General features: G+C 40.5%; 1 protein-coding gene across 1 annotated transcript; it reads right to left on the bottom strand.

Annotated features, from left to right (window-relative positions):
- Window positions 1-4,177: 4,177 nt before the first annotated feature.
- LOC148029697 (cytochrome P450 CYP72A219-like) lies at window positions 4,178-8,271 on the bottom strand. Its single transcript, XM_087685986.1, has 5 exons — window positions 7,724-8,271; window positions 6,730-6,956; window positions 5,954-6,201; window positions 5,433-5,796; window positions 4,178-5,190 (listed from the first exon to the last, which is right to left on the bottom strand). Exons 1-5 carry the CDS (start codon window positions 8,214-8,216, stop codon window positions 4,753-4,755), a joined length of 1,770 nt encoding a protein of 589 aa, XP_087542112.1. The 5' UTR covers window positions 8,217-8,271; the 3' UTR covers window positions 4,178-4,752.
- Between the last annotated feature and the right edge of the window lie 15,076 nt (window positions 8,272-23,347).

Genomic DNA, 23,347 nt, shown 5'->3' with positions numbered 1-23,347 from the left:
TTTGTCGTATCTATATTTTATATGCGACATCTAATTTGAGTGTTTCAATGTATAGTACAAAATATATAGTGCAGTGTGGTCACGCAGACGGCATTTTCGTGTGGAGCATATTGACAAAATGCGCTCCACAATGGACCGTGATATCATGGCAAGGTTTGAGCAGGAGAGCTAGCGATGAGCAATGGATCCAAACACGGTTATAGATGAGATGGAGTATTTTGGAAACTTGCAAAGTATTGTTACGGTGGATTACTGTAGCTTCTCCATGATACTATTCGATGTGCAGTGGTTCAAAGTGGTACTTGAAGGAGCTGGAGCAACAGACGAGGTCCATCTGGATTTCTTGAAATAGATTCCGAAAAAAAATGGACGGATTTTCCCGACGCCTTTGTGTTACCGGCTCATTGTGAACAGGTGCATGGACTCATTTGTTTGTTAATTGTATTATGATATGGTACATGTCACAATAGTTTAAACTCTCTTGTACGTGTTTGTGAATATGTAATCTTCTATCCAAACCCCCGACAACCTCGATGGTGGTATGTTATACCTTCAGCTCCCCGAAGTGTGAGAGTATATGATCAAAGCGATGTTTCGAGCATAGATGAGGTCAATATGAAAATAGAGGGGTCGATATTGCAAGGGGTGGACGCCATCGAAAGCTTGGAGCCAGCATCGGCTAACAATGATGGAAATACAGGACTCCAAGAATTCTTTGAGAATGAGGTGGACTCATCCTTCTGTGGTAACATGTCTATCGACCTTCCAGTGTATGCGGAGTTGTGTCAGGAGATTGACATGGGACCATATGATACTTCATACTTGGAGCATCCACTTACTCAATTCGTTGACCAATCGCTTATAAGGGTACATAAGATATGCATTTTAAGTGAGATTATTTTTTAAAGATTTATATTACCATGCTTTGTATGATTTAAATTGATTATTCTAACATCATTTTTTGTCTGTGCAGGTGACATTTTTAAGACGAGTTGAGGGATGAGTGATGAGGAGTTGTAGGATGTCTTCACATGCATGTCTCCAGACCAAATCGCGAGATTCAGAGACATGGCAGACTAGGAGCTGTCTCGGACATTGTCAGGCCGCTCTGCTAGATCTATTTCAGCGTGATCGGATGCTTGATCAACTTCGAACAGATGAGGTCGACGCTCCAGACTTGGGCCAGAGGGAGGGAGTGCTTCACGGTTAGGGGGATGCTGCAGAGATACAGAGGCAGTGAGCCTGCAGTCGGCACAGGATACAAGTCCGACTCCTCGCTCTCGTGGCAGTTCCAGGGAGCATGGCTCAGGCTTACGTGGATGCTGTGCAGGCACGGACACGGTGTCTCCGTCTCATCATTCAACTGGAGTTGTGTCACCTCTAGGATTTGTCACACCTATGGGGATGTCTACTCCAGTTACTTCGGCTTTTGCAGCTCAGCCATCTACAGAGGTGTCACTCCGATAGATATTATCCAGGTCGGTACACCGGATGTACATGGGTCTCCTGGATATGCCCAGGAGCATGAACACAGGTGGGAGAGGACCCATCTTAGGCATACCCCAGGGGGATATGCCTATCTAGTCAATGATAGGTCAGGAGCCATCATCATGAATGATGAGGGGAGGAGGGTGATGGCTCGCATGAGAGAGTTGTGCCAACAAGTTTTTTGGCACAACGTCTTAGATCATTGGAAGAACATACCAGAGGGGAGCAAGGACTACATAGTAGCATCCTTGCATGAGGAGTTTCCGGTGCCAGCCTCAGTAGATAGATTTTGTACGGGCTGGATGATAGATTGCATCCGTGCATATATGCCACACAGACGATCGGATGCACGCAAGGCACTCAAGAGTGGGGTTGCAAAGCCCGAGTGGTTAGATGCAGACGATTGGCGCCGACTGAGGGAGGAGGCTACAGATTCTCCAGAACGTTGGAGTTAGCAGTGCGAGGCGGCGAGGGCACGACTCGAGGCCGGAGTGGTCCATCATCTTGGGAGTGGCGGCCATAGGACATATTTGGAGGACTTTGTAAGTTTTTCTTTTGTTTTGCTTGTTTATCTTTTTGCAATATCCTTTGTACTGACAATCATGTTTCTAATAGTTAGTATTTTGTTTTCTTTGCAGCACTCCATTACAAATCGCGATCCGACTGGCCTTGAGACTCGATATGTAGAGAGGCACGGTCTCACTGCATTGATCGACTGATTATATAGACGCGGCAGCCCTATAAGTCACTCATCTTTCTTGTTCGTAGTTACCATGTTTAATTAGAATGCATTATTGTATGGTGGACTGATGTGTTTTTGTTTCTTTTTTTGCAGAGTCCGTTCGATGCTCCTTTGCGGCGGGACGAGCTTTCGGATGGCGAGGATATGTAGCTTAACCTTGGATTCCTAGAGCTCACACACCTTTCTTTTTTGGTCGCCTGATCTGTGTAGACATTTTCTATGTATTAGTGATATCTTGTCATGATTGTACCAGTCGCTTTCATTATACGATCATGTATTTATTTCATGTATCAGTGTTATGATTTCAGTATACTTTGTTTTTGTTTGCACAAGCATTGTACACAGTGTAGGAACTATTTTGTATGGCCTAAATAAAGCACACATTGCTATATGTGGCACGGCAGCTTGCTGCCGTGCCACAATTTTTTTTCCCTGTTACCGTCACTATGAGCGTCTCAAATTTACTGCTCGCGTCGTTATTGGTGTCGTTATTATCATCGCAGAACGTCGGTATTAACGTCATTATTGGCGTCGGTATCAACGCCGCTGATATCGACGTGCAACACTGATATCGACACCAATACCGACGCTGATACCGACGCTGCTATATACTGACTGTTCTATGGCATCGCCAATAACAACGCTTTTTACGACGACGGGGGCAAATTTTGTTATTTACATTTTCATCGCTTTTAACGTCGATATAAGGCCTATATCTTGTAGTGAATGGCACCTTGCCGATGGTTTCATTTTGTGTGGATGGTTCCTTGAAGTGAATTGTAACCACAAGAACTATAATTTGTGTCTTTGTCCTATTCGCCATTGAGGTGTGTAAAAGGATGTTACAACTTCTTTAATTCTATTTGTTTACCTCTCTCTCTCTCTCTCTCTCTCATGCACACAATAGAGAGCTGGAGAACGACTCAAGGATGATGGATGGAGGTGGAGAGATGAGCAATGGTAGGCTTAGAGATGGAAGTCAACAGGTGGGATAGTGAATGGCATAGGCAATGCATAAAAAAGAAAGCACAAGAGAAGTAATGTTGTAATCATATAGGCAACCACACTTTAAAAATGCAATAGAGATTAGAAAAGTAGTTTGCCTATGTTGTTACTACAATCACATATGTAGCAACATTTTTATGTTACTTAGGCAACTACTATCATGAAATCAAATAATGTGATAAAATAGCGATAATAATATTTTTGGGTTACATAAATGACTAATAAGTCACATAGTGACTCATCACATTGTTACATAAGCGACTATTAATTCAAATAGGTGAGTCTTCACATTGTTAATGTTGCTAACCCTTTGTTGCAAAGGGAGTCCTCTCTCACAATGGATATCTTTCTTTGTGTAGTTCAAGGAGAAGTGAAAGAAGAGGTATCCATTGGATATTGGAAAATTTGGAGAAATAGGATCGAGAGAACTTGGAAGGTCAAACCCTTAGTAACACTCAATTTGATCTCATGGAGGATTATTACTTGGAAGCTTCCCCCAAAAAAGATACGTGGCTAAATATAGAAGTTTACATTGTGTCGCATTTTTTATAGAGTTGAGGAAGATATCCCACATCTTTTTTGTGAACTTAGAGAATCTTAGAATTGATAGAAAAAGATTAAGAGATGGATGAATCCATCACAAGTGAATTGTAAAGTGTCCTTTAAACATGATGTGTTAGGTGACAAACGAAGATTGATTGTTGAGCATGCTTATGAAAACATTATAACTTGTTAACTTTAGACCAATTTCAAGAAGGAGATAATTATGATTGTTTGCTAGACATGCCGATGAATCAAAATTCACAAGTAACACCACTTTGTGCAACGTAGGCTAACAATAATGAAATGGATAAGGTCTTTCAAAACATGCAAATAACCGTACAATTGCATATAATTGGATCTCGTTTCATAGGACATTAGCAAGTAGTGCAACACTAGCTAACAAATGTAAAATGGATGAAGCTGTAGCTTGATATTGTGAAACACCAACTTACATGGACAAGATTTCAAAGAATGAGCTATGTTCATTGAGGCTACCTATTTTCAAAGATATATGATGATACAGTTAGAGTTGATTCACAGAATGTATAATATGGGAGACAGAGCGTGTGAAGCCTAACATGTTATATAAGGGATCAATGCAATGTGCATTATCTGAATGTTATATGCTGCTTTGGCAGAACTTTGATCACTCAGTACCCATTCCTTTGTGACCGTTGAGAGCAGCTATATTGTATATAGGGCGGGCGGGCTGAGCGCTGGTGGCACCGGTGGTAGCTTCGCACTTGGGATGGCCATGGCCTCTTCTTCACCTTACAGGATGGGCGCCACTCTCGCTGGTATTACTCTGCTGCACCATGGCTTCTATCCCCTGTTCCTCACAGACCGCCTCGAGAGGCTGGTTTGAAGATATGAGCTGTTAGCTCCAGCTACACTGTTGGAGCAATTAATCTGTACTTCTTGATCTTCTGAGTCAGTATATTATTAACCAGCCACACCTTGCAGATCAAGCCCGCTTACAATGGTTCAAGAATGACCTGGACACCGTGCTTGGGCTCCATGGTGAGCACCAAAGCGGGGGCGTGTCTATAGCTGGGAGAGAGTTTGAAGCGGAAGCTTTGAAGGATGGTAGCCAAGATGACCTTGGCCTCCATGATGGCAAACGTCTGGCCGATGCACACTCGAGGCCCCATCCCAAATGGCATGTAGCCATATGGATTCTTGCAAGCTCGAGACGCCCCATTCCTGAACCTCTCTGGGTGAAACTCATGCGCATCCTCCCCCCACACTTCCTTGCATGTGTGGATGTATAGGCACAAGATTACAAAGGTAATCCCACATGGAAACTCGCGCCTCCCTACCTTAATGTTACTCTGATTTGGTAGAGTTTTCCGCATGCCATACAGTGGTACCGGAGGATACAGTCTCAAGGCTTCATTCAAAATCATGCCCATCTACATGGGAAGCAAAAAGAAAAACAGGAAATCAGCCACTTTATCCAGTTAATAATATAACTCTGAACTTTACATACTCGACCTTGTTCAATCAAAAGCACGTATACGTGATGTGATGACCATTCTAGACACTTTAGTCTATTCAATTATTACTGAGGACAAACGAGCATTAATTAATGTGCTATTGAATTAAGAAGTGGTAAGGGTAAGTGCTAATTTAGGTGGAACGAGAAAGATCTCACGATTTTCAGTTTGTTGAGATGTTCGGCTTTTGGCTCTACTTCTTGGCCGCACAATTCCAGCACCTCTTCTCTGGCTTTCCTTTGCCATTCGTCGCTCTGTGCTAGTAACATAATTGCCCACATGAGCAAACCTGAGGTTGTCTCGTGCCCAACAAAGAAGAATGCCTTGCATTCATCGATCACTTGTTGGTGACAAATGGAGTAAGTCTCCCGATCTTGTGCAGCTAATATCAGCCCTAGTAAATCCGTCTTTCGATACCCACTCAGCATAGCCTTACGACGAGCTTGTATAATCCTTTCAAGATCGTCATGGATGCTAGTCTCTAGCTCCATGCATTCGCGGTTCAGGGTGGTGGGAAGATACCTTAATTTTAGCCATGGAAACCATCGTTAGAACAAGACTGGTAGCATTTTCGAGCCAAAACAAGGCTAGTTTGATGCTATCTACAGAATCTAAAAGATGGATGTGTCCCGTTGTTAATGCATGGTGAGGATTGGAGTCCACAAATGGCAATAATTACCTGTACCCTGGAATTAGACTTTTTTGATCTCTGATCTTTGTGAGAAGTTGAGTGAGTTTCCCTTGTTTCTCAAACACGAGTTTGCCTTGCTCGTAGCTACTGCCAAAAGCTGTTCGGGCAAGAACGTCCGCAGTGAGAGCCTTGATATGAGGTGCTACATCAATCTCATGCAATCCCTTATTGTTAATTCCGTTCCTCCATGATTGAGCCATTTCCAAAGCTCCATTCGACATTTCACCAACCATTTCCTATTAATGGTTTTCAAAGAGGCAAATGGAATTTTATTTCGAGAATATGGAATCGTTCAAAGTGATGGGACAATCATGAAAAATAGCTGCATGAAAAGAAAACAGTAATCTAGTTGTGCTTATAATTGTAATGACATAAGATAGATGCCTATATGGGCCCTTTGAGTAGCAGTCTCAGAGCTTAACATTAAACAGGGATCGTAGTATACATGCAAGGAGTGGGACTAATGTGTAAGAAACCCTTTGTATCCAAGCTTTCTTAAGAATGCGACAAGGTTGCTTGTTACCAGCGTGGGAGCATTACACATAGGCGATGGTTGGAAACTAGCAGCTTCCTTTACTTTGTTATGAAGAGATGAAAATAGCTATAAAGTTGCAATGATGAGAAATGCCTAGGCTTAAATATGGCCTGTGTTTAGTGTAGCAACAATGTTAAATATTGTTTTGTGCGCGTGCGTGTGCACCAGCTTGACAATGTGGAGAAATGGTCAGGGGTCGTGTGCTAAACACCGCTTCATTTTACCGTACCTTGAGTTTGTCCACAAAGAAAGCAGGGCGGAGAAGGTTGCGCTGGTGGTGCCATGCTTGGCCGTTGGCTAAGGGAAGGCCGTTTCCTAAGAGTTTCCGGAAGTTTCTTGTGGTGGCTTCCGACTTCTCCAAGTGCCTCACGTCAAGCGAAAGCACATCCTTTGCGTCTTGTGGGTTGCAAATCACCATTACAGGTTGAGTGCCCGCCCAATAAACGAAGCCATCACCTTTTTATATTACGATGCAAGAAAACTGTGTTAGCAGCATACTACAATTAAGTTTGCAATACACCTTTTGCTTGATTGTGTGAACGATGAATTTAAGCTAACTTAAGAGGATTGCTCTTTCATGTACTAAGTTCAGATGTTTCTTGCCAAATCCCAATTAAAAGACCCAGCTTCTGTGAATATTTTCTCGTAAGCTTTTGAGTAACAGTACCTCTTGATTTGAATGCTTGCAAACTGCAATAAGAATTTACTAGTGGAAAGGATGTTTGACAAAGAAGAATGTGCGTACGTTTGCACACGCGCATTAAGGTCAATCTCAGTGCCTATATGTCAAAGGTTGCAGGCTCTATGTCATCCCTACATGCAGGCTTACAAGTGCCAGGGGGCATCCCACTCAACACTGTGCGAGATCTAGACCACCCACTACACTACACTCCGTAACGCTTATCCTCTTTTAAGTAGCTATAAAGAGATTGTTAATGATCTCTACTTGATTTACCAGATCAAATATAGTTAATATGGAATTGCCTCCCTCTTTGACTCATCGTAGGGATCATCAAGCTCTGTTGAGATTAGTATCGGTAAATATATTGCTTTGTTGGATTTAGTCCTTTACTCGGGACCGATCAGACTTGGCAAGTGCAGTCTGGATAACCTTCCCGAGTAGCATCGAATTTGCTGTAGTATTGAGTTTTTGTGGGGCGGGCGGGTGGATGAGAGAGAGAGAGAGAGAGAGAGAGAGAGAGAGAGAGAGAGAGAGCTAGAACCTGGGCTTTGCTGCTGAGAGAGAACACTGGAGTGGAAAGGGAAGAGACGAGGAAGAACTCGGTGATGCTCAATTACATTATTCGCGTTGTGATCATAATTGGGCATCATCTTCATCACCACCATCTGTTGATGATGATCAGCGGCGGCCCTCTGGCCGGCTTCTTTCTTCATCTCATACAAGCTGCCCACGACAGGGTGATAGGGCAGCACATTGAGCCCCTCTCGAACCAATGCCCGCCCCAGTGATGCAGGCCGCAGGCAATATGCATTGATGATCATTGTCGCCGCAGCACAGGCTGCGACTATGGCGATGGCTGATATGGCTGCAGCAGTGTTTACGCGGCACGAGCAGAAGGCAAGCAGCTGGACGAGGGCAGTATACGAGGGCACTGCTACGTTAACTATAATATTGGCTGGCGCTGCAGCTGCGTCTGCTCCAACCGGGAGGAGGAGGCGGAGGTAGGCCAACATATAATTCGCCATGGTCTCCATGGTCACAATTGCAGATCCTCAGCCTCACAGGATTTGTATACATAGCAAGTACTCTCCATGGCCCCAATTATATAGATTTTGCGTGCCGCCCTCTTCGAAGAACCCAAAAGCACCCAACGAGCTCATACACGACAAACCTTGCAAACCATACAATACTCCTGTCGGCCTCATCATTGTTTTTTTGCAATGCGGACACGCGATTGTATATTTTAATTGAAGAAGCCAATGATCAAAGGCTTGTCGTCATCACTATAATTATCGCATTTTCCTTGACCGTGTAGCGATCAATGACCATAATTCTATGCTATTTTTAAAAATATATCCCCTTAATACTTATCATGTTGCCCATATTGTCCATGGCCTTTATCTTGATCATCTCGTGAGTCGTAACGCTCTACATACATTTCGTTAAGCCAAGTACACTTGTTGTGGTTGGAGCATCCAGAGTTATGGGCCTCAACCTAGTTACATATAATTACGCCAATATTTTGTATCGCCCGGCTGGAAAGTAAGCGACGGCATCCTTCGTTTACTTTCCCAAATTACGGCCGTATGTTATTTATAAAGCCTACCAATTCCAAGGGTATTGTGGCATCGTGCCTCGATAAATATTGGTACTCTCATATAATAAGCTCAATAATGGTACCTCGACTTCTGTATTATTTCGTTAGCTTTGCCGAATACGACATACTATTGTGGGGTAATTTCCGCTTTTAATTAGAAAGAACCGTGGCACGCAAATGACATTGGCTTACAGCGGCCTACAAGATAGCAGTTCACGACAAGAGACTCGGTGCATAAACAAGACCTGTGGCTGTCCACAAACAAGAAATAACAACGGACAGTGGACACTTGTAGTCTTCTAGACATTCTCTCACAAGTTTAGAAGGCAGCTCGCACGAAACAAAAAAGGTTGATCCCATCGTCCCGATGTTTGTGGAGCAGTCGAAGACAAGAATAATGGGACAACTTTACAACCATAGGTATCCAATCAACCTTTTCAATCTTCACTAGTGCTCCCTACAATTCTTCCTAATTACGCGTTCTCTTTCACTCCTAGTGCTCTTGGCAGCAATGCCTTTTCCCTTTCCCTTCATGGGTGGTTTTACACCTTTGCATATCATTCTCACACTCGCTCATACACACATGATTTTGGCATCAATATCTTTTACCTTGGTAGGTTTCATGAGATCATACACACAAATATATAAATATAAATATATATATATTTATACACACACACACACACAAAAACAAGGGCACACTATCACTAGCAATAACTTTTTTTTTTTTTTTTTTTGAGAGAGAGAGAGAGAGAGAGAGAGTCATTTTTCTTTAATTTTCTAAAACAAACTCTTCTTTCTCAAAAAGCAAGATGGACACAATTCAAGGCTAAGTGGATCACTTAACTAAAGTTAACAATGGCAATTTTTTTGGGATTTGCACCACCTTGTCATTGCACCATTATATAAGCATATACCCTAACAGGCAATGCTAACAAACGTATAGTAAGAAGTCATTCCTTTATAAAAATTAAAATAGGATTACAAAATAAAATAACTAATCCTAATTGATTAATTGTAGCCTATAAATTTCTTAAATTTTGTAAATATTCCTACAACATATAGCTTCAAAGTGTACATCTCTCCTCTATAACTATTATTATTGGAAGGTTTTAGGGCTGAGGGGAGTGTGTGATGCACCTGCACTCATTACGCACTCAACACGGCACAGAAAGGTAACACGATATGTGAGCTCAAGGTATACTCTTGTATTATTCAATCTAAAAAGTGGGACAACATAGACACATCCCACAACTACACCCTCGTGATGCCGCACATAAGAGAGTTCACCACTAGGTATAGGGAATCACATATAGTGTGGAAACAAGGCAGGGCTTTGAGTCACTACTACTCCCTATATAGGTGCATTCGGTGATAGCGGCATGGTATCGCTACAAAGCCCTTACACTCACCCCCGCTACTGGATTGCTATCCTTGGCAATCTAAGGCCGGTAGTGCTTTTTATTTGACTCATTCAAGGTCTTAACACAACTTTTCCTATCAAGCTGGTCAATGTCTGTTAGTCTATGTGACCGTAGGGTCTTAACACAGTCTCTTTTATCAAACTGGCCAGTGTCTGCCGCACTACAACTTGGGGGTCTTAACACAGCCTTTTCCTAGCAAGTTGGTCAGTGTCTGCCCATCTAGCCTGGATTTTTGGGGCTTTGTTGGATTTATTGATGTTGGAATCACCCATGCAGGTCCACCCTCGACTAAATTACATTTGAGGAGTAGAGGCATATTGGGGTCTATGATTGAGAACCGCCTTGTTGGGTGTGGAAAGGCTCAAGGGTCGTTTGAAGGAGTAGGGGGGTTCTCCTCGAGCCAAAGGGCGAAGGCATCTTTGTTGCGTTCCTTTCCGAGCCTCCGTTTTTGAGATCTAAGTGGCCTCCTTGAGTGGACGCCCGCGCCATTTGGTGAGGTATTCGGGGAATCCTCTTTGTTCCCGACGTTGGAGGAATGCTTCTACTTCGAAGGGACTATTGGAATGGAGCATTCATACGCGCTGTCCCCATTGGTTGTCGGGATAGAACTTGCGCAGAAGACGAGCATGAAAAGCATGATGAACACACACATTGTCTAGCAGGTCAAGTTTGTAGGTGACTTCGTTCAGCACTTGAGTGATTCGGTAGGGTCCATAGTAGTGGTGGTTGAACTTGGGAGTCATGTTCTTGGGAAGTGACATATTCTTAGAGCTGACTAGGACCATGTCGCCTTTGGTGAATAGTGCTGCCTTTCTCTTTTTGTTGGCTTGTTTAGTCATAGTGATTTTTCTTTGTTCTAGACTTTGCTTAGCCGCTGCATTTTGATCTCTCCATTTCTTCAGGAACTCCTATGCGTCTTGATCTTCTGCTTTGGCCACTCCAGATGCTAAGGCCAGTGGTGTAATGACTTCTTTGCATGTGGCTAATTCAAAGGGGGTGTACCCTGTTGCTGAGTGGATGGAGCTGTTGTAATGGAATTCCAAGACACCAAGATACAAGGCCCAATCTTTCTGGTCCACTCGGGCATAGCTTCAGAGATAGTCTTCGATGCCATGGTTGACTCGCTCTGTCTGTCCATTTGTCTTCGGGTGGAAGGATGAGGAGAATCTCAATTGTGTTTCTAGGGTCTTGAAGATTTCCTTCCACATATCGCTCATGAATCTTCCATCTCTATCTGATACTATTGCCAGTGGTAAACCATGGAGTTTGAGTACATGTGTGAAGAAAAGGCGTGCGATCTCCTTGGCATTCAGTGGTGGCTTGGCTAGGATGAAATGGGTCTGTTTGGAGAAATAGTCCACCACTACAAAGATGATTGTGTACCCATCATGGGACTCTGGTAGTTCCACAATGAAATCCATGTTGATGATATCCTATGGGTAGTTGGGTACGGATAATGGCTGTAGTAATCCTGCTGGTTTGGAACGAGGTGCTTTGACCAGTTGTGGCAAGTGGGGCAGGTTTTGATGTAATCGATGACTTCTTCCTTCATATTGGGCCAAAAGAACTGCTTTCTAAGGGCCTCCAAGATTTTGCTTTGCCCTTTGTGTCCTCCAAGTTTGCCATCATGTATCTCATGCAAGATGAGTTTCTTCAACTCCAAATTGTTGGAAATATACAATCTCTTGCATAAAAAGAGGATACCCTCCTCCAAGGTGTACATTCCATGTGGGGTCTTCTCTGCTTCCACATCTCGGATTATTTTGTGCATCTCTTGATCTTGCTCTAAGGCCTCCTTGACTAATTCCATGAAGTTGATGCTGACTACACTGACAGCTTTCAGGTCAGCTTTCCGACTCAAGGTATTTGCTATTTTGTTAGTGGAGCCGGGTTTGTGCTTAATCTCCAAGTCCAATTCTGCTAGGAAGTCTAGCAACAGGCTTGCTTTGCCGATAACTTGGGTTGTGATTGGAAGTATTTGAGGGAGATATTGTCGGTGAAGACTATTGTGTGCTTGTCTTGAACATAGTGCTTCCATTTTCTCAGGCAGTGGATGACTACAAACATTTCCTTCTCATGTGTACTCCACCTTGTTTCAACATCGGTGAATTTCTTCGACTTATAAGCTATGGGGTGACCTTCTTGCACTAGTACACCTCTTATGCCATAATCGGGTGCATTTGTAGATATTTCAAAGGGCTTGGTGAAATTCGGTACCTTTAAGATGGGGGTTTACTCATGCATTTCTTCATCTGCTCAAAAGCTTCCTGTTGCACGGTCCCCCATGTAAAAGAGTAATCTTCTTTGGTGAGGTGGGAGAGGGGGGTTGTGATGAGGCTATGATCTTTGATGAACCTTCGGCAAAATATTGTGAAGCCGAGGAACTCCTGCACTTCTCTTACAGTTTTCAATACAGGCCATCTCTGGACAGCTTCCACTTTCTTAGGATCCACTTTGATTCCAGCTGCTCCTATGATAAAGCCTAAGAACTCCAACTCCTTCACTGCAAATTCACATTTTTCAGGCTTGGCAGATAACTGATGTTGTCGCAGTTTCTCAAAAAGTCGGCATAAATGTTGCTTGTGCTCCTCTAAAGTTTTGCTATAGACTAGGAGGTCATTAATGTAGATAATGACAAAGATATCTATCTCGGGCGCCTGAAGACTCCATCCATGAGGCTGCAAAATGTGCCTGGTCCATTTCTTAGGCCGAATCCTAACACTAACCACTCAAAACTACCATAGCGGGTGCAAATTTCTATTTTAGGGATATCTTCCTCTGCTATGCGGATCTAATGGTACCCTGATCTAAGGTCTATGCGGCTAAAGTACTTGGCCCCATGCAATCTATCTAAGAGGTCTTCCACTAAGGGGCATTGGGTATTTGTTCTTAATGGTGATTTTTTTGAGGGCCCTATAATCTACACAAAGCCTAAGTCCCCCATCCTTCTTCTTGACAAATAACACTGGGGCACCAAAGGGGGATTTACTAGGGTGGATGAATCCTTGTTCCTCTAATTCATGTAGCTGCTTCTTCAATTCCATGAGTTTGGTGTGGTTCATGCGGTAGGGAGCTCGGGCTGGTGGGGCAGGCCTTGGCATCAATTCAATCTTATGATCCACATCCCATCTGGGTGGTAGAGCCTTGGGTAGCTCTGATGGCATTACATCTTTGAATTCTTCAAGTATCTCTACCACTTCCTTGCTATTGCTTCGGTGTTTGGGCTTTTCACCATCTTCTTCTTCAATTGGTCAGATCATACATAAGTAGACCATATCTCCTTGTTTGACTGATTTTTCTACCTGCTTGGCATTACATGTCATGAGGTGTGGCCTGATAACGGTCCCTTGGACCGGTGTTGTCTAGGTTTGGTCTCTTGGTTGGGTGGCTTTTGGTTTCATTGTTTGACAAGATACTCCTGGCTTATTCTCCTTCATTTGTACTTTGATTGGGGTCCTACCATGCAACTGCATTCTTTCACAGGGTACTCTGATGCCTTCTTCTTGCATGTCTAGCATCATTTCATTCACACCCTTCCCAAACATTGCAATGACATACTTGTCATAGAATTCCAAGCCTAGGATCACTTCAAAATCATCCATGCAGATTACTAAGAAGTTGAGTTTTGCTTTCCACTTTCCAGCTTCCACTTGGACTGCAAAGACTTGTTTCACTTCCTTGGCTTCTCCTTGTGCAAATGTTACTGTTAATCCTTCTGGGGCCTTAGATAGTTTCAATCCATGTTTTGCTGCGCACTCTAGGGTAATGAACTTGTGCGTGGCCCCTGTGTCCACCATGATGGGTTGGTTTTCTTCGCTCACTTTGCCTTTGATGTATAGGTGGTGGACTGTTGCCACCCTGGCCACCATGCATTGGGGTCAGGCACTGACTGTCCCTACCCTTGGGTGGTCGATAATTTCATCACTTCCGCTTGGGATGGATATGCGGGGGTTGCGGTTCTTCTCCTCCATATGCGCTAGTCGCATTCACCCTTAACCCGCTTGATGAGGCTGTATCTTTTTACGGGGCATCTATTTTGGTAGTGTGGGGCCCCACATCTGATCCCGATGGAAGGGCATGAGGGTTTCCACCATGATGTATTTGATCCTACGGGTCCATATGATGTACTAGGGTTTGGTCTGTAATGGTTGTTTCCCCATCTTCCTGCTGCTCCTCTTGGTACCAATGCGGTTTGCGACATGGCCATTGTGATGGTGGGGTTTTGGCTCCTTGTATCTGTGAATGGCCCTCTAGGGGCACTAGGCCTTTGGTTCCATGAGTTGTTGTTGTTGAACTTGGCGTTGAACCTGCTTTGATTCCCTTGGGCCGTTCTTTTGCCTTCTAGGTCCACTAATCTTTCGGCCATTCTCATGGCTTTTGCTAAGCTTGTTGGCTCCTGCCTCTCCATATCTCTTCTCGCCCATTCTTGCATCCTGAACAAAAATCCATGTAGTTTGGTGTCTGTATCCATGTTTGGTAGTTGCAACATAATCTGCCTATATTTGCTGGCGTATTCTTTCATCTTCCCTTGTGTTTGTTTGAGGTTTCTCCATTCGTCTCTCACTTTGAATTTCTCCATCTTTGGAATGAAGTAGTCATTCAATTATTCTTGGAGTTCTTTCCATGAAAAGATAGTGTGGCCCTGTTCTTGCTCCAGCAGGTACCAACTGGAAGTGTCTTCCTCCAAGTAAATGGCTGCCACTTCTGCCTTCCTATCTTTGGTTATTCGGGAGTACTTCAAGTACCTATCCACCTTTGCGATCCATTTCTTCAGGACCAGCCTATCTCTCTCTCCTTTGCACTTGGCTAGTTGGGGCATCTTGAATTTTCCATAGTCATCTTCTGAATTGTCACTATCTTCCTCTTCTCTTCGATTATGCTTTTTCTCCTTCTTCTTATCTTTCTTCTTGCTTCATGTTTCTACTACCTTCTCCTTCTCTTTCCTTGTATCTTGTGCCCTCCTAGACGTCTCCTCTCTACCTATCCTATCCATCTCCTCTTGCATTTTGTGTCTTTTCTCCTCTACTTATTGTTGTAATGCCCATTCTCTATAGCCCTGCTCCACTTCTAGTTTTCTCTTCCTTTCCTCTTCCTCTTCCTTCATCTGCATGTTCCTCCATATTGACTCCAACATGCCTGACATGCCCTCCAACTACCTTTCTAGTTTGGCTACCTTCTCTTCTTGGGCTACTCTCCATTCTTGCCCTCTATTCTTCTTCATCTCCTCCATTGTTGGGAGGTTGACCATCTCCCTTTCGTCCTCCATGTGGTTGGTGGTGTTGTCGACGTGGGGAAGCCGCGATGTGGTTGGTGGTGTTGTCGATGTGGGAAAGCCGCGATGTGGTCGGTGGTGTGGCCGGAAATGGGGAAGCCGCGTCTCACCTGTGGTGGAAGTGGTCTTGCCGCGGGGAAGCCACGTCACGTATTTAGACGGTGGGTGGTATCAAGGTCGAGACATCACGCCGAGGGCCCCGACGCGACGTGGGGCGATGCGACATGGGATGACGGGACGTGGGGCATTGAGATGTGGGGCATTACAACTTCATACTCCTTGGGGCACTGGATCTTTTCTCTTGCTTCTGTGAGCACTCCTTCACTCCGAGCAAGAGTTGCTCTGATACCAAGTGTGATGCACTTGCACTCATTACGCACTCAACACGGCACAGAAAGGTAACACGATATGTGAGCTCAAGGTATACTCTTGTATTATTCAATCCAAAAAGTGGAACAACATAGACACATCCTAGGACTATACCCTCGTGATGCCGCACATAAGAGGGTTCACCACTGGGTATAGGGAATCACACGTAGTGTGGAAACAAGGCAGGGCTTTGAGTTGCTACTACTCCCTATATAGGTGCATTCGGTGATAACAGCATGGTATAGCTACAAAGCCCTACAGGGCGGGGGGGGGGGAGGGGACACTTGGTGCTCACTTAGGCACCTCCTCCCAAATCCTCTCTCCTATGCCATGTGTCTCTCCTCTTTTCTCTATCTCTCATAATTATTAATAATTATTATATTTATAAATATAGTTATCATTATACTTACAAATAATTATAATTATATTTATATTTATGATTTATAAGTGTATACACATATAATTATACTTACAAATTATAATACTACATATATGAATATACCTATTATAATAGTTATAGTATAGATGAATAGTATTATTATAATATATTTATAATATGTATATGCCTATATTATAATAATCGACAAGTATATATCTATATTATAATTTTAATACATATTATTATAATTAAATATCAAGACCTAGTAATAGTTTTGTGATGTAGTATTAATCATTTACATATATATGTTAAAATAATTATATTAATAATGTGTGTGTGTGTGTGCGTGCGCACACACGCACGCATGCACGCGTGCACACACACATGATATATAATATATATACGATATATAACTATCTATATTATGTATGTAATTATCTACTTTATACGTACATATATAGATTTATACATTAAGTTAATATGTTAATTATATTATAATACGATTGACACATTTGTCCAAAACAATAACAACGACAACAATAGTAATCATATGTATTATTATTGTTATAACATTAGTATTTTGTAAATGTTGATGATTATATGAATGATTTATTATTATTACTATGTATAGTTAAAATGTAGCTATAGATACATTATCTTTAATCAAATTTATATATAAAATATATGTGCATATATATATATGTGTGTATGATATATATATACAAAGCTTATAACTATTAGCAAATTAAGTATTGATCTATAATATATATATGTTAATTCTATAATAGTTGTTATCTATGTACAAATTACTTTTATGCATATATGTTGATTATTATATGATTTACTTATAATGGATGTGCTATTATATATGCATATTTTAAACATATTTGTAAGACTAATTACACACATATGTTATATTTAATTATAATTATAAAAATATGTTAATATATATTTAATACATATTAACATAATATGTGTGAAGATAAGATAACATACTTGCATTAGATGCACAAGTATATTAAAATAATAAATACATACAATCTATATGTATGCATCCTTGTAATATAAATGCTAATATAATATCACATAGTTGTATATCACACACACACACACACACACACACACACACACACACACACACACACACACACACACACACACACACACACACACACACACACACACACACACACACACACACACACACACACACACACACACACACACAAAAATTGAAATATAAATACTTATATATTTGTATTGATTATATGTGGATAATTATTTTTTAAGATGCTACAATATGAGAGAGAGAGAGAGAGAGAGCATGATTATATATAAATAATTAACTGTGCTTGAGGATGTGAAATGCCCTAATGATTATTAACACTAGTGCTTCACACTAGGAGAATCTAGGTGGTACAAAGCACCTAGTACATCGAAAGTATCTTACTGAGCTCAAAATGTAGAGTTTCCAAGTATATAGAAAACTCCAAAGCATCTTACTAAGTCCAAAATGTAGGTTTTCCAATTGTATACAATACTCCACTACATTGCATATCAACAAATGCCCCAATAAATACTTGAGTAGGAAATTTTAGTTTTAGCTCATAGACTTATCAAGCTTGAGTCTCAAAATCCATGAATATTTCCACAACAAGATTCATGATTATTTTAGCAACATATCTGTTTGAAGTACAGATGTAACTCTAAGCAGAAGTGTCTTAAGGATTTTCTAAGTCTAGCAAATAGTGTACACATACTCCTAGCACATTACATGTCTAAAAATGCCACATTAAATATTAGAACATGAAAATTTATGTAAAGATTTTAATGGGAAAAACATTTGGTTAGCATTAATTCTTCGATAGTTATATAGTTTTGAAGTAAAACATAATGTTTAAAATTTTAATTATTGACTATAATAGCTTTAACATTGAAGCACATGTTTGGGCATAGGATCCAAAAAGTGCCTAAGTGCGTATACATTCATATGCAGATTTCCTCCCACTTATAAAAGTGGCAAGCTTCACATTATCATGGTCCTATATGCTTGAGTAAAGCCTCAAATTGAGCCACAGCTTTGGAAGTGCGATAAAAAATAAGCTCTTGTGCAAATATTTGAATGCACTACTAACAAGACAAGTAATTAGTCACATTTGAAAGGCATTTTAAAACACCTTATCTTGCTATTTCTTTTCTTACATAAAATGCTCATTGCATTACATGAGATAGTCAAGCCCAAATCCCTTTTGCATGTTATAATGTCATTGATTTTGAATTCCTTTTTGATTTCTACTTGTTTGGTTTACTTCTAGAATATTATGAACCTTTGTGATCAACTAAAAAATAGATCATAGGCCTCACTTAGATCATTGAAAGAGGTGGACCTACATAAGTATGAGCAAGACATTGATGAGTAGCCTAACAAATAAAGGACTTAGGATTGAACCTTTGTATAGTTGTTTGCAAATTACAATAGCACTTTGGCATTTTTGACATTTACTACAAACAATACCTATGTCTCCCCAAATAAAAAGGACATGTGTCAAAAGCACACTAGGAGAACATGCTTTTCAATACACCATGTGCATCTTCTTGACAAACCCTAGTTTCTTATTGCTTTCAGCATAAGGATTTTGATTGAATTTGTGATTGACAATAATTGGGGGATGGTTTGCTTGTGTCTAGCTTCTTATATGCAATCAAGACTCTATGAATAGTAACCTATAGTGGACGCTACATACATGGTGGGATATAGGTGGCTACCTAAATCGTAGTATATGTGTAGCCATCTATATAGTTACATTCAAGAACTTCCAATATAGTTGTCACTAGGATGGTTACTACCTGCATAGCTTGGATGCTAATAGCTTAATTTCCACTACACTAGATTGTACTATCATGGTAATGCATAACTTATTTACTACTAGATTGGGTGCTACTAGCTTAGATGTTACTACCATAATAATTACTAGCTTGGTAGCTAGCAGCTTGATAGATACATGTGGATGCTACCATACGTAACACTTATGCTACAATATGGATTGGTAGTTAGTAGCTTGAAAGATGCTTGTGGGTATCAATATGCTATCATATTGGTAGGTAACACTATGCTACAATATAGCTTGGTAGCTAGTAGCTTGATAGTTGCCCAAGGGTACCAATATGCTATCATGTTGGTAGGTAACATTATGCTACTATAGAACTAGCTAGCTATCAGCTTCATATATGTCTGGGGGTGTAGATAGCTTCCAAGAAGCTACTAAGGGATGGCATTAGACTACTAGCTATAGTCTATATGTATTCCTTTGTACATTCTACTTTGTTAGCATACATATGGGGTAGCATATTGGTTAGCTACATGTGTTGAAGCACAATGGAAGCTATTTGATTGGGAATATACTAGAGGTTGACTCTATGATAGCAGGGTTGGGAGCAAACATAAAGTAAAGTCATGTATTGCATGTTTGTCAGTGTCATAGATAGCATGATGGGCTATTTGTAGGAACCCCATACTAGCTCTATTGGATGGAAGAATCTAGTAATGCTATTCAAAGAAGAAAACACCAAGGCCAAAAAGCTGCAAATTAAGGTAGAGCTAAACCAAGTAAAAAGAGACAACCAACGTGACCATTAATGATTATGCTGCCTTGAAGATCAAGAGTATTATGGAAGCTCTTGGATCTATCAGTGTCGTAGTTGATGATGATGATGTTATGCATGCATGCTTAAATGGATATGGAGATGAATACAAGAGCTTCATGTCATCTATGGATACAAGGGCTTATAAGCTTGATTTTGCATACTTGATTTCTATGCTGATACTTGACGAGAAGAACCTTGGCTTGGATTCCTCTTCTTCTCAAAGGGAAAAAAAAGTTTGGACATGTGTTTTACTCTAGTAGTAGAGATATAGGTCATGGCAAAGGTCAAAGTGTGGTCGTGGTGAAAGTTATGATGCACAACAAAATAGAGGAGGACATTCTCAAGGAAGGAGAGTCAAAGAGGCCAAGTTACAAAATCTTATAGGCAATAAAATTTTGGTGATAGCAAGGAGTGCTGGAATTGTGGTGAGAAGACCATATTTCTTAAAACTACTTCAAAAAGAAGGCTAAAATTGAAATGAAAAGAAGCAGAAAGGCATCTAGTAGCATGATCAATAATGACAGAAGTGAGCAATTGTTTGTTATGTGACACTTTTTGATACTATTACTTTTGATGATTCATCAAATAATGATGTATGGTATGTAGACTCAAGTGCCTCTAACCACATGACTTCTCATGAAGAGTGGTCTAGAAAGATGTGCAGTCTAGAGTCTCCAAGTTATGTGGAGACATGAGATCATACAAGTCACCCCATTACTCATGTTGAAAATGTTCCTTTGAGTATGTAGGATGGTAAAACTAAGTACTTGGCTGATGTGCTACATATACCAAATATTACACAAAATTTAGTTTTTGTTGGTCAAATGATAGAATAGGGATTCTAGGTTTGGTTCACATTTGATGAATGTTATGTAGAAGATTCTAAAAATGATTGTGGGTTGATTGAAAAAGAGAAACATGTTGGTATATGGTTTAGCCTTTATATAAATCTACTTGAAATGAATGGTGCCATGTTTATGTAAGATTCAGGTGTTGTGGGTGATATTGAAATTTGACATAAGAGAATTGGTCATGTGAATGTGTAGTGGCTAAAAGACACGTAGTCAAAACAGATTGTGGATGGCTTGACTAAGTTTAGAGTTGATGGGATGTATAAAGTATGTGAAGCATGTTAACTTGGAAAGTAAGAAAGATATACGTTTTCATATAAAATGCATGTATGCAAGAAAACACTTACATTAATACATTCTGATGTGTGGGGTCCTAAAAAGATTGCAACTTTGAGTGGTTGCAAGTGTTATATTTCCTTCATTGATTATCACACTCACAAAGTATGGGTTTACTCTATATGTGAGAAAAAAGAGTTGTTCACTGCCTTTAAAAGCTTTAAGCATTTGATTGAAAAGGAGACATGGTTGCATATTAAATGCCTAAGATCGGATGGAGGAGAGAATATATCTCCAATGAGCTTTTGATTTTTCACCAAAAAATGGTTTACAAAGGTAGTATGCATATAGATATACTCCGTAACAAAATGGATTTGCTAAGCAAAAAAAAAGAAGCATATTATAGAGGTGGCTCATGCATCGATGTCAGAAAGTAACTTGGTCCTCTACTATTGGACTAAAGTAGTTGCTATCGTTATACAAATTATGAATGAGACATCCATTATATTATTGTACATGGGATGATACCCAAAGAGAAGTTTACATGTAGAAAGCTAAATATGTCCCATTTGAAAGTATTGGTTATGTGCATATTTCTAATGATTTTTGTAGTAAATTGGATCCCAAAGCAAAAAACTGTGTATTTATGGGATATTCTCTTGAGTAGACGGGATATAGATATTATAACCTTATTACATGTGAGCTAAGAACTAGCGAGGATATTGTTTTTATGAAATGAGTAGCTAGTATAGTAATGTGCAGAATGTAGTTGGGACTGATGAGCATAAGAGTATAACTGTGTAAAAAATAGGATAGTAGTCACATAGACATTAAGTGGACCACAAGAGTCTCCTAGTCATGATTCTATTTGATAGACCTTAGGGTGGTAGATTAAGGTCATAGGTTACTCCACCAAGTACATCACAAATGTCAAGAAAAGGTAAATAGAATTTTAGAGACTCGCCTATTATGATAGATACATCATCAAGTTTCTCTCATGTTGGTGTTAATTCAAATGGCTTTGAACAGAGCTTGGATGAGGAGTTTGGGATTCAACGTATTAAAACACCTAGTGTGCGGAAGGCGCAAGAGAATACTAAAGCACATGGTAGTGATCCAAGTCCATGCAACTCAAGTAAAGTAATAAATCCAATGAAATGATTAACACATGATAGCTATGTGGCTCATCACTATGCATACATGCGTAAGGTTATGCAGGATGTGGAACCCACTTATTTTGAGGATACAATGGGTAATGAGTATTAGGATCGTGCTATGGATGAAGAAATGGTTGCAGTTAAGGAGAATAACACATGAGAATCGGTTCCTTTACCTAAAGGCAAGAAAGCTATTGGCTACAAATGGGTATACAAGGTCAAGATGCATTTACTGAGCACTATAAGGCATGACTCATTATGCCAAAGGGTATACACAAACTCATGGTATTGATTACAAGAAGACTTTTAAAATGACCACTATAAGGGCTATCATAAAAATGGCTACATCAAAGGGTTGGATCATGTATCAAATGGATATTAGGAGTGACTTCTTGTAGGGGAAATTGCAAGAGGAAGTTTACATGGAGCACCCATCTAGTTATGTGGATGAGAACCATCCAAATTATGTATTGGGAGGCTAAAGCAAGCACCCATGGCATGACATGATAGGATTATAGAATACCTTGTCAACATTGGATTTTGTAGAGCATAGGTTGATTAGTCTATATATGTGAGAGTAATGCAAGTATTGTGGTCATTACTATATATGTGGATGATTTGATCATTGTGGGTGATAGTGAGTTAGAGATTGACCATGTAAAGAGTCTCCTCATGATTGAATTTAAGATGAAGGATTTGGAAGAGCTTCGCTATTTTCTCGGCATAGAGATAATCAGAACCCCAAAGGATATATATGATTATCATAGAGAGAGAGTATGCATTGGAAATGTTGAAGAAGTATAGTATGGCTAATTGCAAGCCTATTTCTATCCTTGGGTGTTAATGCTAAGTATAGTGCACATTAGGGTGACTTGATTGAGGATGCCATTATGTATTGGAAGATTGTGGGCAGTCTTATCTATTTAATGATCACTAGGCCAAACTTAAACTGTACAATTGGTTTGGAGAGTTAGTTTATGTAGCTTCCATGGAAGCCACATTTGGATGCAATGTGGTGCACATTGCGCTATATCAAGTCCACATTGGATTATGCCTTATTCTATAGTGTAGTCATACCATTAAAATTGCATAGTTACACAAATGTAGATTGGAGTGGTAGTATTTTAGACATGAGGTTTATAATTAGATTTATGTTTTCCTTTGGCAATGCTACTATTACTTAGAGAAACAAGAA

The sequence above is a fragment of the Lygodium microphyllum genome, chromosome 10 (assembly GCF_053477565.2).
Source record: "Lygodium microphyllum isolate KBCC chromosome 10, Lygodium_microphyllum_v1.1.10, whole genome shotgun sequence".
In the NCBI taxonomy this organism is placed as follows: domain Eukaryota; kingdom Viridiplantae; phylum Streptophyta; class Polypodiopsida; order Schizaeales; family Lygodiaceae; genus Lygodium; species Lygodium microphyllum.
This window is presented reverse-complemented; position numbering and strand designations above follow the sequence as displayed.